At 33.9% G+C, this 11,289-nt stretch overlaps 1 protein-coding gene across 1 annotated transcript; it reads right to left on the bottom strand.

Annotated features, from left to right (window-relative positions):
* Positions 1-8,679: 8,679 nt before the first annotated feature.
* Positions 8,680-10,128, bottom strand: LOC125054764 (lipopolysaccharide-induced tumor necrosis factor-alpha factor homolog). The gene is made up of 2 exons (XM_047656831.1): positions 9,488-10,128; positions 8,680-9,327 (listed from the first exon to the last, which is right to left on the bottom strand). Exons 1-2 carry the CDS (start codon positions 9,886-9,888, stop codon positions 9,213-9,215), a joined length of 516 nt encoding a protein of 171 aa, XP_047512787.1. The 5' UTR covers positions 9,889-10,128; the 3' UTR covers positions 8,680-9,212.
* Positions 10,129-11,289: the final 1,161 nt, after the last annotated feature.

The raw sequence follows: 11,289 nt of genomic DNA, 5'->3' as shown, positions 1-11,289 counted from the left end.
ATTATTCGAATGTTGTTTTTAAATTATCGACATGCCGTAGCATCTTCCGTGGGCAACTTCATTCTGTTAATTTTGAGTCACGGTGCGCGCGCATCGTAAAATTTCACTTTCATTTTTCATAACGCGCCTAAAGAACTTCACAATAAATAACAACCGTTAATTACTTAGATTAAAAGAGGTGGGAATTTATTAGAAAGACGTTATCAACAACTTATTTTTACTTTAACATTTAGAAATCAACGAATCTACTCTTGACCTTATAAAAGTTAAAAGTGCGAAACTGCGAAGGACAAAAAAAAAATTAGAATATACACAGTCTTAGTTTGAAGATTTATAGTTTGTTATGTGGTGACAGTTAACAAAATGTCATATCGTTAATCGTTTAAAATGTATTGTTTATGTACTCGTATGTACCTCAAAAATCAAAATTCAAGCATGACGTCTTTTAAGTTTTAACAAACAAGTCATTTAATGCAATTATTTTCTTTCGTCTTCGTTACTAATTACTATATTTATACTTATTTAAAAAGTATTTTTAATGAATTTGAGGTCGAAACCTATTAGTGAAACTCCTGTGTTGTGTCTTTGAGCAGAGAAAAAATATCGTAATAATTATAAAGTTAAAGATTAACCACTCAGTAGTAACAATAAGCAAAAAATTCATTTTAAGCTTTTGATATGGCTACTGAATCAACATTAAAGAACGTCGACAGTGCATGTGAAACGGCAGAAGAATTTACGAGGTTATTTTACAAACACCTTGATAATAGCAGACACCTCACCTCAAAGCTTTATCTTGATGCTAGTTTATTAGTTTGGAATGGTAATGGAATAAATGGCAATGCTAAGATACAAAAGTTTTTACTTGATTTACCACCCAGTAACCATTATGTGAAGACCATTGATGCTCAACCTATTTCGGAAAACTTAATGTCTAATAATCTATCATACCTTATCCAAGCTTGTGGTGATGTTACATATCAAAATGAAGAAGTAAGGAAACCCTTTCAACAAACATTTGTTATTGTTGCAGTAGAGGGGAAGTGGAAAATTGCTACAGATTGTTATAGATTGCAAGTCCCTTACAGTACTTAGTGAGTCATGTAATAAATAAAACAGAGAACAAAAAAAATGTGTTATTTATTTGTTTGAAAGTATAGAAGTAGTAAGTTATATATCATTTACAACTTATGTATTTAAAGTATTAGTCAGCTTTAAATAACTATTACAATTAAACCATTTTAGACGATCCAAAGTAGTAGTTACACTTAGAACAGTAGTGTTCTGGTTTTTTGAATGTACGTAAAATATAAGGCAAGGCAGCAAAACAACATAAAAAGCACCACCTGTAAAATATAAGTCTTTTAGCAAATCCTTAACTAGACAATTAGGCAAAATTATATTTAATTAAATATCTCAAATAATACTTACACTGTTAATCCACAAATAAAGCCTGCTATCATGTGTGTTTTTTGTGAGTTTGCATAATCCACTTTAGTCATGCACCTTTTATGACAGCTAGGGCAATCTATGAGGATTGGTACATCCTTTAAAGTTTGTTGTACTATAATAGTCTGATGTATAATAGGTTGATTAGTAATAACAGTTGGCACATGTAATGTATCTACTGGGGTGTAAGGTGGTGGGGCATCTATAGATTCACTACGAGTTTGTTGTACTATTTCACTGTTAAAGGTTCCTCCTAAACCATTTTGGTTACTCATTGCTCTTAAATATACTTCTAAATTATTGATAACTTGTAACAATGCCTGTTTATAATGGGTTATCAGATAGACATGAATCCTTATCTTATCATCTTTGATATACAAATACCAGATAATATTGACTAGCTATATAATATAATTCTGAGAAATTAGATAATAAAAAGACTACATTTCCTTTAAATCTTTATTGCTAAAATAATATATGAAATTGATATGGAATACTGACTGATATAGAAATTTTCAAATTTAAAAAAAATATTGGTTAATAATTTATGAAATATTTAAAAACTATGAGAATGAAGAAATTAAATAAATTATTGCAAATGTTTGACAGTTATCGTAAAGAGATGATATAGAATGAAGATTCCTAATATGTAATTCTTATGTTTTTCTCACAATATATAAACTAAACACTTCAACTTTGTCAATGTATCCTCCAGATCAAGTTAATAAAAATGTGTTAATGTATTTGTTTAATTAAAATAAAAGAAGAAAATAAAACATTCTGACATTAAGATTTTCAAGTCAATTGTAACTAAAAATAAGTTGTAAATATTGATTTTGTATTAAATGTAAAAATACGAAGTTAGCTATTTTATTCAAATTTAAAAACATATATTTATCAGACCTCATCATAAGCCTCAAATAGCTATTAGCTTCATATATTAAGGAAGTGATGCCTTTAAAAATAATATTATTTCATTGACTTTTTAAATTATCTATTGTATATAAATATTTGTACAAGCATGGTTGGTTTCAATATTTTATCACAGATTACTTATTAATAATAGTTTTATACTTAGTAATAAATGTATTTAATTTTAATTTAAAAAATCTAAAGAGGAATGCATAAATATAATATTTGAAATTTAAATAGCTACAGAATGTTTTTAGTAATGATATACATTTATTTCTAAAATATTTTGATCACTATGGAAAAATAATAAAAAATATGGGTCCATTATACTGGGTGGCGCAAAAGTACTGGCACTAAAGAAAATTTGTTTATTTTTTTTATATGACATTTCCTGTCATTCTGTTGTTGAAAATTGTGTAGTGAACAAATTTAAAATACACTGAGAGAAAAACGCGGGAAACCTTCGAATTTGGCGGACGCGGTTTTTGTTTGAATTTGTTGTAAAATAATATTTTTAATCAATTAGGTGATCAGAATAGTTCAAACTTGTATATATTTGTAGTTTGTATTATTATTTATATTTTCTTCTACTTTCTTCGAGTTGGGGTAAGCTTTTCGGATTTTTATGAACGAGCCTCCGGACCCGGGGGGCACGGCGCCCCCCGCGGTTGCATTTATCACGATTTCTAATGAATCTGGTATGGATTCTGACTGCTCTTTGGTTTCTAAAAGGAAGCTGAAGCGCAGCCATCTCCACAAAGTTTGTAAGCATTGTAACAAAAAAAAACGAAAAAGTAGTACTGAAAGTAGTAAACACTCAGACTGTCAATGTAAAGATGTATTTCCTGAGAGCACTGTTAATTTGCCTGCTATTCCTTGCACTGATACTACTTCAATGCCTGTTCCTCCCACCAGCAATTCTCCTAAAACCCCCACACAAATTGGTAGGGCTAGTTATGATGCCAATGACCATGGCCCGTTTGTGGTACATGTGCAGAAAATACAACGTGATGATAATGATAGTACAACTTTACACCCAGTTGTGTTTGGCAGATTTTTAAAAAATTATCTTTTTAAAAATATTGTAAATGGAAGCTTAAAACGTATTGGTAGAAATAAAATGACACTATCTTTTCATAATTACACAGACGCTAACAGCTTTATCACTTCAAACTGCTTACCTGCTAACAACATGAAGGCTTTTATCCCAACTTTTAATATTACAAGGATGGGTTTAGTTAAGGGAGTCCCAACCGAGTGGTCTCCTGAGGATATTATGGAGAACACTAACGTACCCATTGGGTGTGGAGAAATTCTGAAACTCAGGCGACTTAACTATAAAGTCATGGTAAACAACACACCTACATGGAAACCTTCGCAAACAGTTGTGTTTACATTTGATGGACAAGTTTTGCCTAAACGTGTATTTATGTGTTACAACTCTATGCCCGTTAATTTATATATATATCCGACTATTCAATGTTTTAATTGCTGCCGCTTTGGGCACACTAAGGTCCAATGCAGATCAAAGCCTAGGTGTTACAAGTGTGGTCAGGGCCACACTGGAAATACTTGTAATGTGGAGGAAGACCACGGTTCTTGCTGCTCATGCTCTGGGCTGCACTTTGCTTCAAGCAAAAAGTGCCCAGAGTATGTGAGACAAACCAACATTAAACTATCAATGGCAGAGAATAGCCTGTCCTATGTTGAAGCATCAAAACTACATCCCCCCATATCTAAGTCATTTGCAGATATAGTATCCTCTATCCCAAATAAATCTCTTCCTGGTGGAAATACAGTTTTGCCTGGTTCACCACCTCCACGTACACTATCTTACAAAAAAACTTTTTTTACTAAACCTAGAACCCCTCCTCAACAAAGTAAAGGTTACGATCATGTTGCACATGAGTCTCTTGTAAGAGACTATAATATGCCAGAGCCATCTAATGGTTGTGCATATCCATCATCCTCTAATGCAAACTCACAGACAATAGCAGAGCTAATTACTACATTAATCAAATTACTTTCACAACCCAATTTATCTATACCGTCCCACGCTGCTAATTTAATTCATACCTACACTCATATTAATAATGGCCAACATGGACAGGCTAGTTCAATGGAACTGCCGCAGTATAATTAACAAAAAACATGAAATTATACATATTATAAATACTTTTAATCCTTTTATTTTTTCTCTATCTGAAACCTGGTTAAAGCCAGATCATGTATTTAAAATCCCTGGTTATTTATGCTTAAGAGAAGACAGGGCTGATGGGTATGGTGGTGTATGCCTGCTCATCAGAAACTCTAGCACCTTTTCTTCCTTCCCTCTTCCTTCACATAGTGACAGCTTTTCTATTATTGCAGCTATTGTTGATGATATCTGTTTTGTCTCTATCTATGTCCCTCACCCCTCCTTGCAAATTTTCAATGAAATTAAAAACTTAATTTCAGTGCTTCCTCAGCCTTTCATGATTCTGGGTGATTTTAACTCTCATCACACATCTTGGGGTAGCTCGGTTTCTAATAGTTATGGGTATGCATTATTGGATATCTTAGACATGTATAACCTGTGCATTTTAAACTCGGGTTCTCCTACTCGCCTCACAAAACCTGGTGAAGCAATTAGTGCCATTGACCTGTCCATTTGTACTCCCAATTTAGCATCTTCTCTATCTTGGTCTACTTTGTGTTCATCTTACAATAGTGATCATTATCCAATAATCATTTCATTTCCCTGTAAAAAAAATAGTAACATGTTTATTCATAACTCTCGCCTCAAACACAAAATCATTGACTCTAAATGGAGTCAATACACTTTATTAGTAGAAGAGAAAATTAATACTTGCTCAGAAATTAATGTCACAGATAGTAATTATTTCAAAACTGTTTTATTAGAATCAGCTGATAATGTTTTTCCAAAGAAAAAGCCGCGTAGTAATAAGTTGCCATCTCCACCATGGTGGGATGAAGAGTGTACCACAAGTATTAAAAAACGCAAGGCAGCTGAGCATAATTATAGCAATGATATGTCTATGGAAAACTACGAGACCTTAATGACTGTGATGAAAGAAGTTAAAAAGCTATTTAAAAAAAAGAAATCTGAGGGGTGGAGGAAATATTGTAGCACCTTATCACCTGGAACACATTCAACTGTCATTTGGCGAAATATCAAAAGATTTAGGTCAGCTGTCAATCCTTCTAACACGTCGTTACTTCCTATAGAGTTAGCTGATCAATTCCTTGATCGCTTGGCTCCTCCTTCTGCTCCACTTAGAGATTTTATCCACTCTTCTAAACAAAATAACTCTGATGCCGCCCCTTCCTCTCTAAATCTACCTTTTACGTTAGTAGAATTAAAAGGTGTATTAAATTACGTCAGTGACAGTGCACCTGGGGAAGATGGGATCCCATATTCATTTCTGTCTCACCTTGGTGAAAATGGATTAAATTTCTTTTTAAATTTAATAAATAAAGTTCTATTGACAAATGACATACCGCCATCTTGGCGAAGTCAAATAGTGCTGCCATTTTTAAAACCGTCTAAGGTACGATCTGATATTAAATCATATCGTCCGATTGTCTTGTCATCGGTGATAACAAAAGTTGTTGAACATTTAATTAAAAATCGGCTTGAATGGTATATAGAAAATAACGAATATCTGTCCCCAACTCAGTTTGGATTTCGAAAAGGTAAAAGTGTATGTGACAATTTAGGCATATTAGTTACGGACATTCGTAATGCTTTCACAGATAAAAAGTCAGTAGTCGCTGCTTTCTTGGATATTAATTCGGCTTATGATAACGTTTTGTTACATATTCTTAAAAGTAAATTAAATAAATTAAAGGTTCCTTATTTTTTAACTAATTTCATTGTAAATCTTCTTTCGGAGAGGAAAATTATTTTAGATGTTGGCGGCCCTTATATGCCTAGTAGGTTGGTATGGAGGGGCTTGCCACAAGGGTCTGTTCTGAGCCCTTTATTGTACAATATTTATACATATGACCTAGAAGATTCAATTGGAGATTCAGTTAGTTTATTACAATATGCCGATGACTTAGTTATTTATGCCTCTGATATGTGTGTAAGTATTGCTGAACAACATGTTTCCTCTTCTTTATCTTTGCTAAAATCCTGGATGGATGCAAATGGCCTAGATCTGTCTCCCTCAAAAAGTTCCGTTGTACTTTTCACTAAATCCCGAACTCCTCCCTCACCTACTATAACATATGATCGTAATATATTACCCGTTTATAATCAAGTAAAGTTCTTAGGAGTTATACTTGATTCTAAACTAACAGGTCAACCACACTGCGAATTTGTAGTTGGTAAATGTGAGCGACACTTGAACATGCTGAGATGTCTCAGTGGAGTTTGGTGGGGTGCTCACCCAGCCACATTGAGGTTGGTGTATAATGCTGTTATTAGAAGTGTACTGGATTTTGGGACCTTTTTCTTAGATCCAGGTAATGTAGCTGGCTTTAGAAAACTAGACCTCATACAGTCTAGGGCTTTAAGGATTGTTTCTGGTGCCATGAAATCAAGCCCGGTTAATGCTTTGCAAATAGAATGTTGTGACCCTCCATTAAACTTAAGACGTCAATATCTGTCAGATAGATTCATTTTTAGAATTGTCCAGTTCCATCATCCCCTCATCTCCAAACTGGAGTCTCTTTCTCTAAAATTACCCTCTTCACATAAACCTATACCTTGTCTATTAAAAAGCTTCCTGAAATTCAAACAATTACAAGCCCCAACTCATTCCTTTAATGTACTTCCTCTATTTAGCTCTTCTTATGATTCTCTTCTTCTTTCTCCAGAGATTTGCTTTTCTCTTGGCATTGAAAAATCTGATTTTAATGCCAATGCAATTTTTAATTGCAATGTCAATAGCAAATGGCCTAACTGGCATCAAATGTACACAGATTCATCTAAACACTCCAATGGGTGTGTTGGTGTTGGAGTGTTTCACAAACAATACAACATAGTTCAGAAAATTAAATTACCTCCGGAATCATCGGTCTTTACCGGTGAATGTTTTGGACTACTAAAAGCTCTTGAATATGTGTTGTGTTTCAAACTCAATAAAACCGTTATATTTACCGATTCCTTAAGTGCTTTACAGAGCTTAGCAAAATTTTCACTAAAACTTAACCCATTTTTTCATGTAATATTTGAATGTAAGAGAAAGCTGTTGCACTGCCAATTACACAACTATTTAGTTTCATTCTGTTGGATACCTAGTCACTGTGGTATCTCTGGAAATGTAAAAGCTGACAGTTTGGCTAACAGTGCTACTGAGACCGGTGACGTACACCCGTACAAGAATTTTGGCCATGATCTTGCTGCTTTGCCCGGCATATATCTCCACAAATCCTGGAATATGTGTTGGGAAGAGAAAGGCCGGATTAAGGGTCGTTTCTTGTATGCTATACAGTCTTCCGTTCCCAGGAAGCCATGGTTTGCCAAATTGTCGCTTGGTAAAACCACCACTTCTACTATAATCCGTATGCGTCTGGGACATAACAGCCTTCCAGTTCATTTGCACAAACTTGGTATCGTAACTAGTACCGCCTGTGAGTGTGGCGAGAGCTTTTCTGACCTGAATCATGTTTTCTTTTCTTGTCCTAAATATGACCATTCTTCCTTATACACTTCTTTAGTATCTCTCTCTGTTCCCCTTCCTACCAATATTTCTTTACTTCTTCGAGATTTAAATCCCCTTGTATATAGTATTATAAGTATATTTATTGTAAATAATAACATTAAACTATAATTTTGATTAATTTTTCCCCTTATGTAACTATTCTGATTTTGTTGTAAATTTAATGCGTTTTCAATCATCTATGTTATGTCGCGATTAGTTTCCTTCGTTTTTTATTATTCATAAACTGTAAATAATTAAAACAGCGACTTATAAAAATCTTATACCTACTTGACACTGGCTAATGCACAAACCGTGCCAGAGCCATAAAGGAAAAAAAAAAAAAAAAAAAAAAAAAAATACACTGAAAATAAACAAGGACCGTTTTACTCCCCAAGAACGTGGAATAATCGTGTCAATGTTCTTACGGAATAATTCATCAGTGATAAAAACAACGTGAATTTCGTCGACGATTTGTCCGTATTTTGGTGAAAGACTTAAAGATGTTCCCGTACGCTGCAGGGTCCGTCTGGAAATGCCCAATTGCGTGGCACGTCGCCTCGTTGATGTTTCTGGACACTCTTCCACATCTTCGCGCACAGCATCGATATTTTCAGCTGAACGGCCTGTTCTTGGTCTCCCAGACTTAGGTCTATCCAATGTTGAGCCAGTTGCTTCAAGGCGTGTGGCAAAGCGTCGGATTGTGCGACCAATCGGTGCCGGACGGTGGGGAAATCGTCGACGAAATTCACGTTGTGTTTTATCACTGATGAATTATTCTGTAAGAACATTGACACGATTATTCCACGTTCTTGGGGAGTAAAACGGTCCTTGTTTATTTTCAGTGTATTTTAAATTTGTTCACTACACAATTTTCAACAACAGAATGACAGGAAATGTCATATAAAAAAAATAAACAAATTTTCTTTAGTGCCAGTACTTTTGCGCCACCCATTATAATGCCAGTTCTACAACATACTTGCTACAACATCACAAGACCAATTGAAGAATGATTGTGTACATAGTATAGTGATCCAATATCTTACTCTTAATTGTTTAAGCATCTCCCAACAACAGGCCTTAGAATCATGGACATTACAGATTTAATATTTACATGGCACAAAATTTTTCTCTTGGCTATTGTTTACTTAATATTGTAATTTGTGTCAATCCATACATTTAATATGAAATGAGGAATTGTGATTAACACTTATTGCTTTTTCCAATAAAGGTACTGCAGTTTGGGCAGTAATGCTCTGCATCCTTGAATGTGTCAAAGCAATATGGGACTAGCCCGAGACAGCATAAAGAACAGGCCCTGTAACAAACAGCAGAATTTTAATAAACTAACATTAAAGTTGTCTTGTACATAAATGTTCTTCAATTTCTCAGTGTCAGAAGCTCTTATCTAAATTAATATTTACTTACAATACTTTAATACAAATGCAAAAGCTAAAATAAATAAACAAAACCCTTACATAGTGATGATGCATAATGAACCAGCAACCAAGTGTGTATGCCAAGCAGTGGTATAAGTCACTCGAGTGGTAACTACTTTTCCACAATTATAACAAGTAACTGTTGTTGGTTCAGATCCTACAGCAGCTGGTAAGACAACTCCGACAGGAACTGTCATATTTGAAGAGGTAGGCATATCTCTCGCAAGAGGCTGAGAAATGTTGACAGTATTAGGGGAAGGATGGGGATATACGCCAGGAGGAGTGAAATATTTAGGAGGTTCAGAGCCGTTGGTAGTGTAACTATTCCCCGTAGGTGCCACAAAGCCATACGGTGGATTACCTACAACGGCTGAATATGGAGGTGGCAAATCATTTGGGGCTGATGGAATACTGTTTACACTTGGGTCATTGGTGGCCATGATGATGTTTATACGTTACGTAAATAAAGCTTATTTATTTGATACTCATCAGCACGCGAGAAATGTTTAAATTTAACGATTGAAAATTAAATAAATGAAAGCTGTGTACAAAGATTCGCATTTAAATAAACACTATGCACAACATATTTTGTAATGAATGCTCTTCCTAAAAAAGTAAATAATAATCACAATTCACAGTGCAAGTAGAGCCTAGAGGTAAATTGGAAAACTTTCAGACTTGACAGCAATGGTTTCACCACAAGTTTGACGTAAAACGTTAATTGTCAGCTGGCAATGGCTGGCTGTCTTCGTCTGTGCTGCCAAATGTCCCGATTACAAAAAGCACCTTGAATTCACCAAAATAGGGTTAGAAGGGTCGGTCAGTTAAAATTTCTAAGGGTCGGTTTTTTGATCCGTAGTTAACTCAACTATTGGTAAAAAATCCTTACTATTAGTTAAATATCAGCAAATTGCGTTTTTTGATCCGTGGTAAGAGCATCCAATGGTAAAATATCTAACCATTAGGCAAAAAAGTTAACTACTCAGTATCGGAGGGTTAAAAAGATGGCCGCTGGTAATTTATATAGTAACAGCTGTTTGTCACAGAAATCAAACTATGATAAATACGTTTATTACTATCTAATGATGAATTTAAACATATTGAGATACTTTAATTAATGAGACGATGAAGAAGACGATAATATTATATGAGAATGTGTTAATGAGTGACCAAAAATATTTAGGCAATGTCATCCGCCATTAGAAACCTGGGATGTAGATTTTTGTCACTGTTACCCCCTATCGAAGGGAACAGTGCTCTGGATTGTTACTGAAATTGGGAATGATCTTAAACTGCCAATGAACAAGAGTATATATAGACAGCAGCTCATACCAACCTATTTTGCTTCATTACTAGCTACAGAACCGCAGCAAAATATAATTAAGTATATTACTAATTCATTATGTGTTTTATCAAACTCAAACTCAAAATATCTTTATTCAAGTGGGTAACCAAGTACACTTTTGAATCGTCAAGTTAAATTAATCGTAAATTTACATTTACCCTACTTTACTTTACTTTATTGCCTATAATATTAACTTATAATTATTATAAGTTAATATTATAGGCAATTAAATACATAATGAATTAGAGTTAATATTATTTATATAGTACTAATAATATTAACTTATAATTATTATACTTAATATTGTACTGCTTATACTTAATTATCATACTTGTATGTACTTATACTAAAAACTACAGCTACACATTAGTTAGGGACCTATGATATTCTTTAGAGCTTTTATTACATTTGTGAGTTAGCGTCTACCTACTTTATTACAAGAATTTATAAATAAAACATTTGACTTGATTAATAAACTGTTTAATTATAACTTAAA

This window comes from Pieris napi, chromosome 1 (assembly GCF_905475465.1).
Source record: "Pieris napi chromosome 1, ilPieNapi1.2, whole genome shotgun sequence".
Classification (NCBI taxonomy): domain Eukaryota; kingdom Metazoa; phylum Arthropoda; class Insecta; order Lepidoptera; family Pieridae; genus Pieris; species Pieris napi.
This window is presented reverse-complemented; position numbering and strand designations above follow the sequence as displayed.

What these genes read in the sequence shown, in the direction of transcription:
- LOC125054764 (XM_047656831.1), bottom strand. Translation starts at nt 9,888, where the DNA reads ATGGCCACCAATGACCCAAGTGTAAACAGTATTCCATCAGCCCCAAAT. An exon ending in TCATTATGCATCATCACTAT is followed by an intron (nt 9,328 to 9,487) that starts GTAAGGGTTTTG and finishes TGTTTGTTACAG; the next exon opens with GGCCTGTTCTTTATGCTGTC.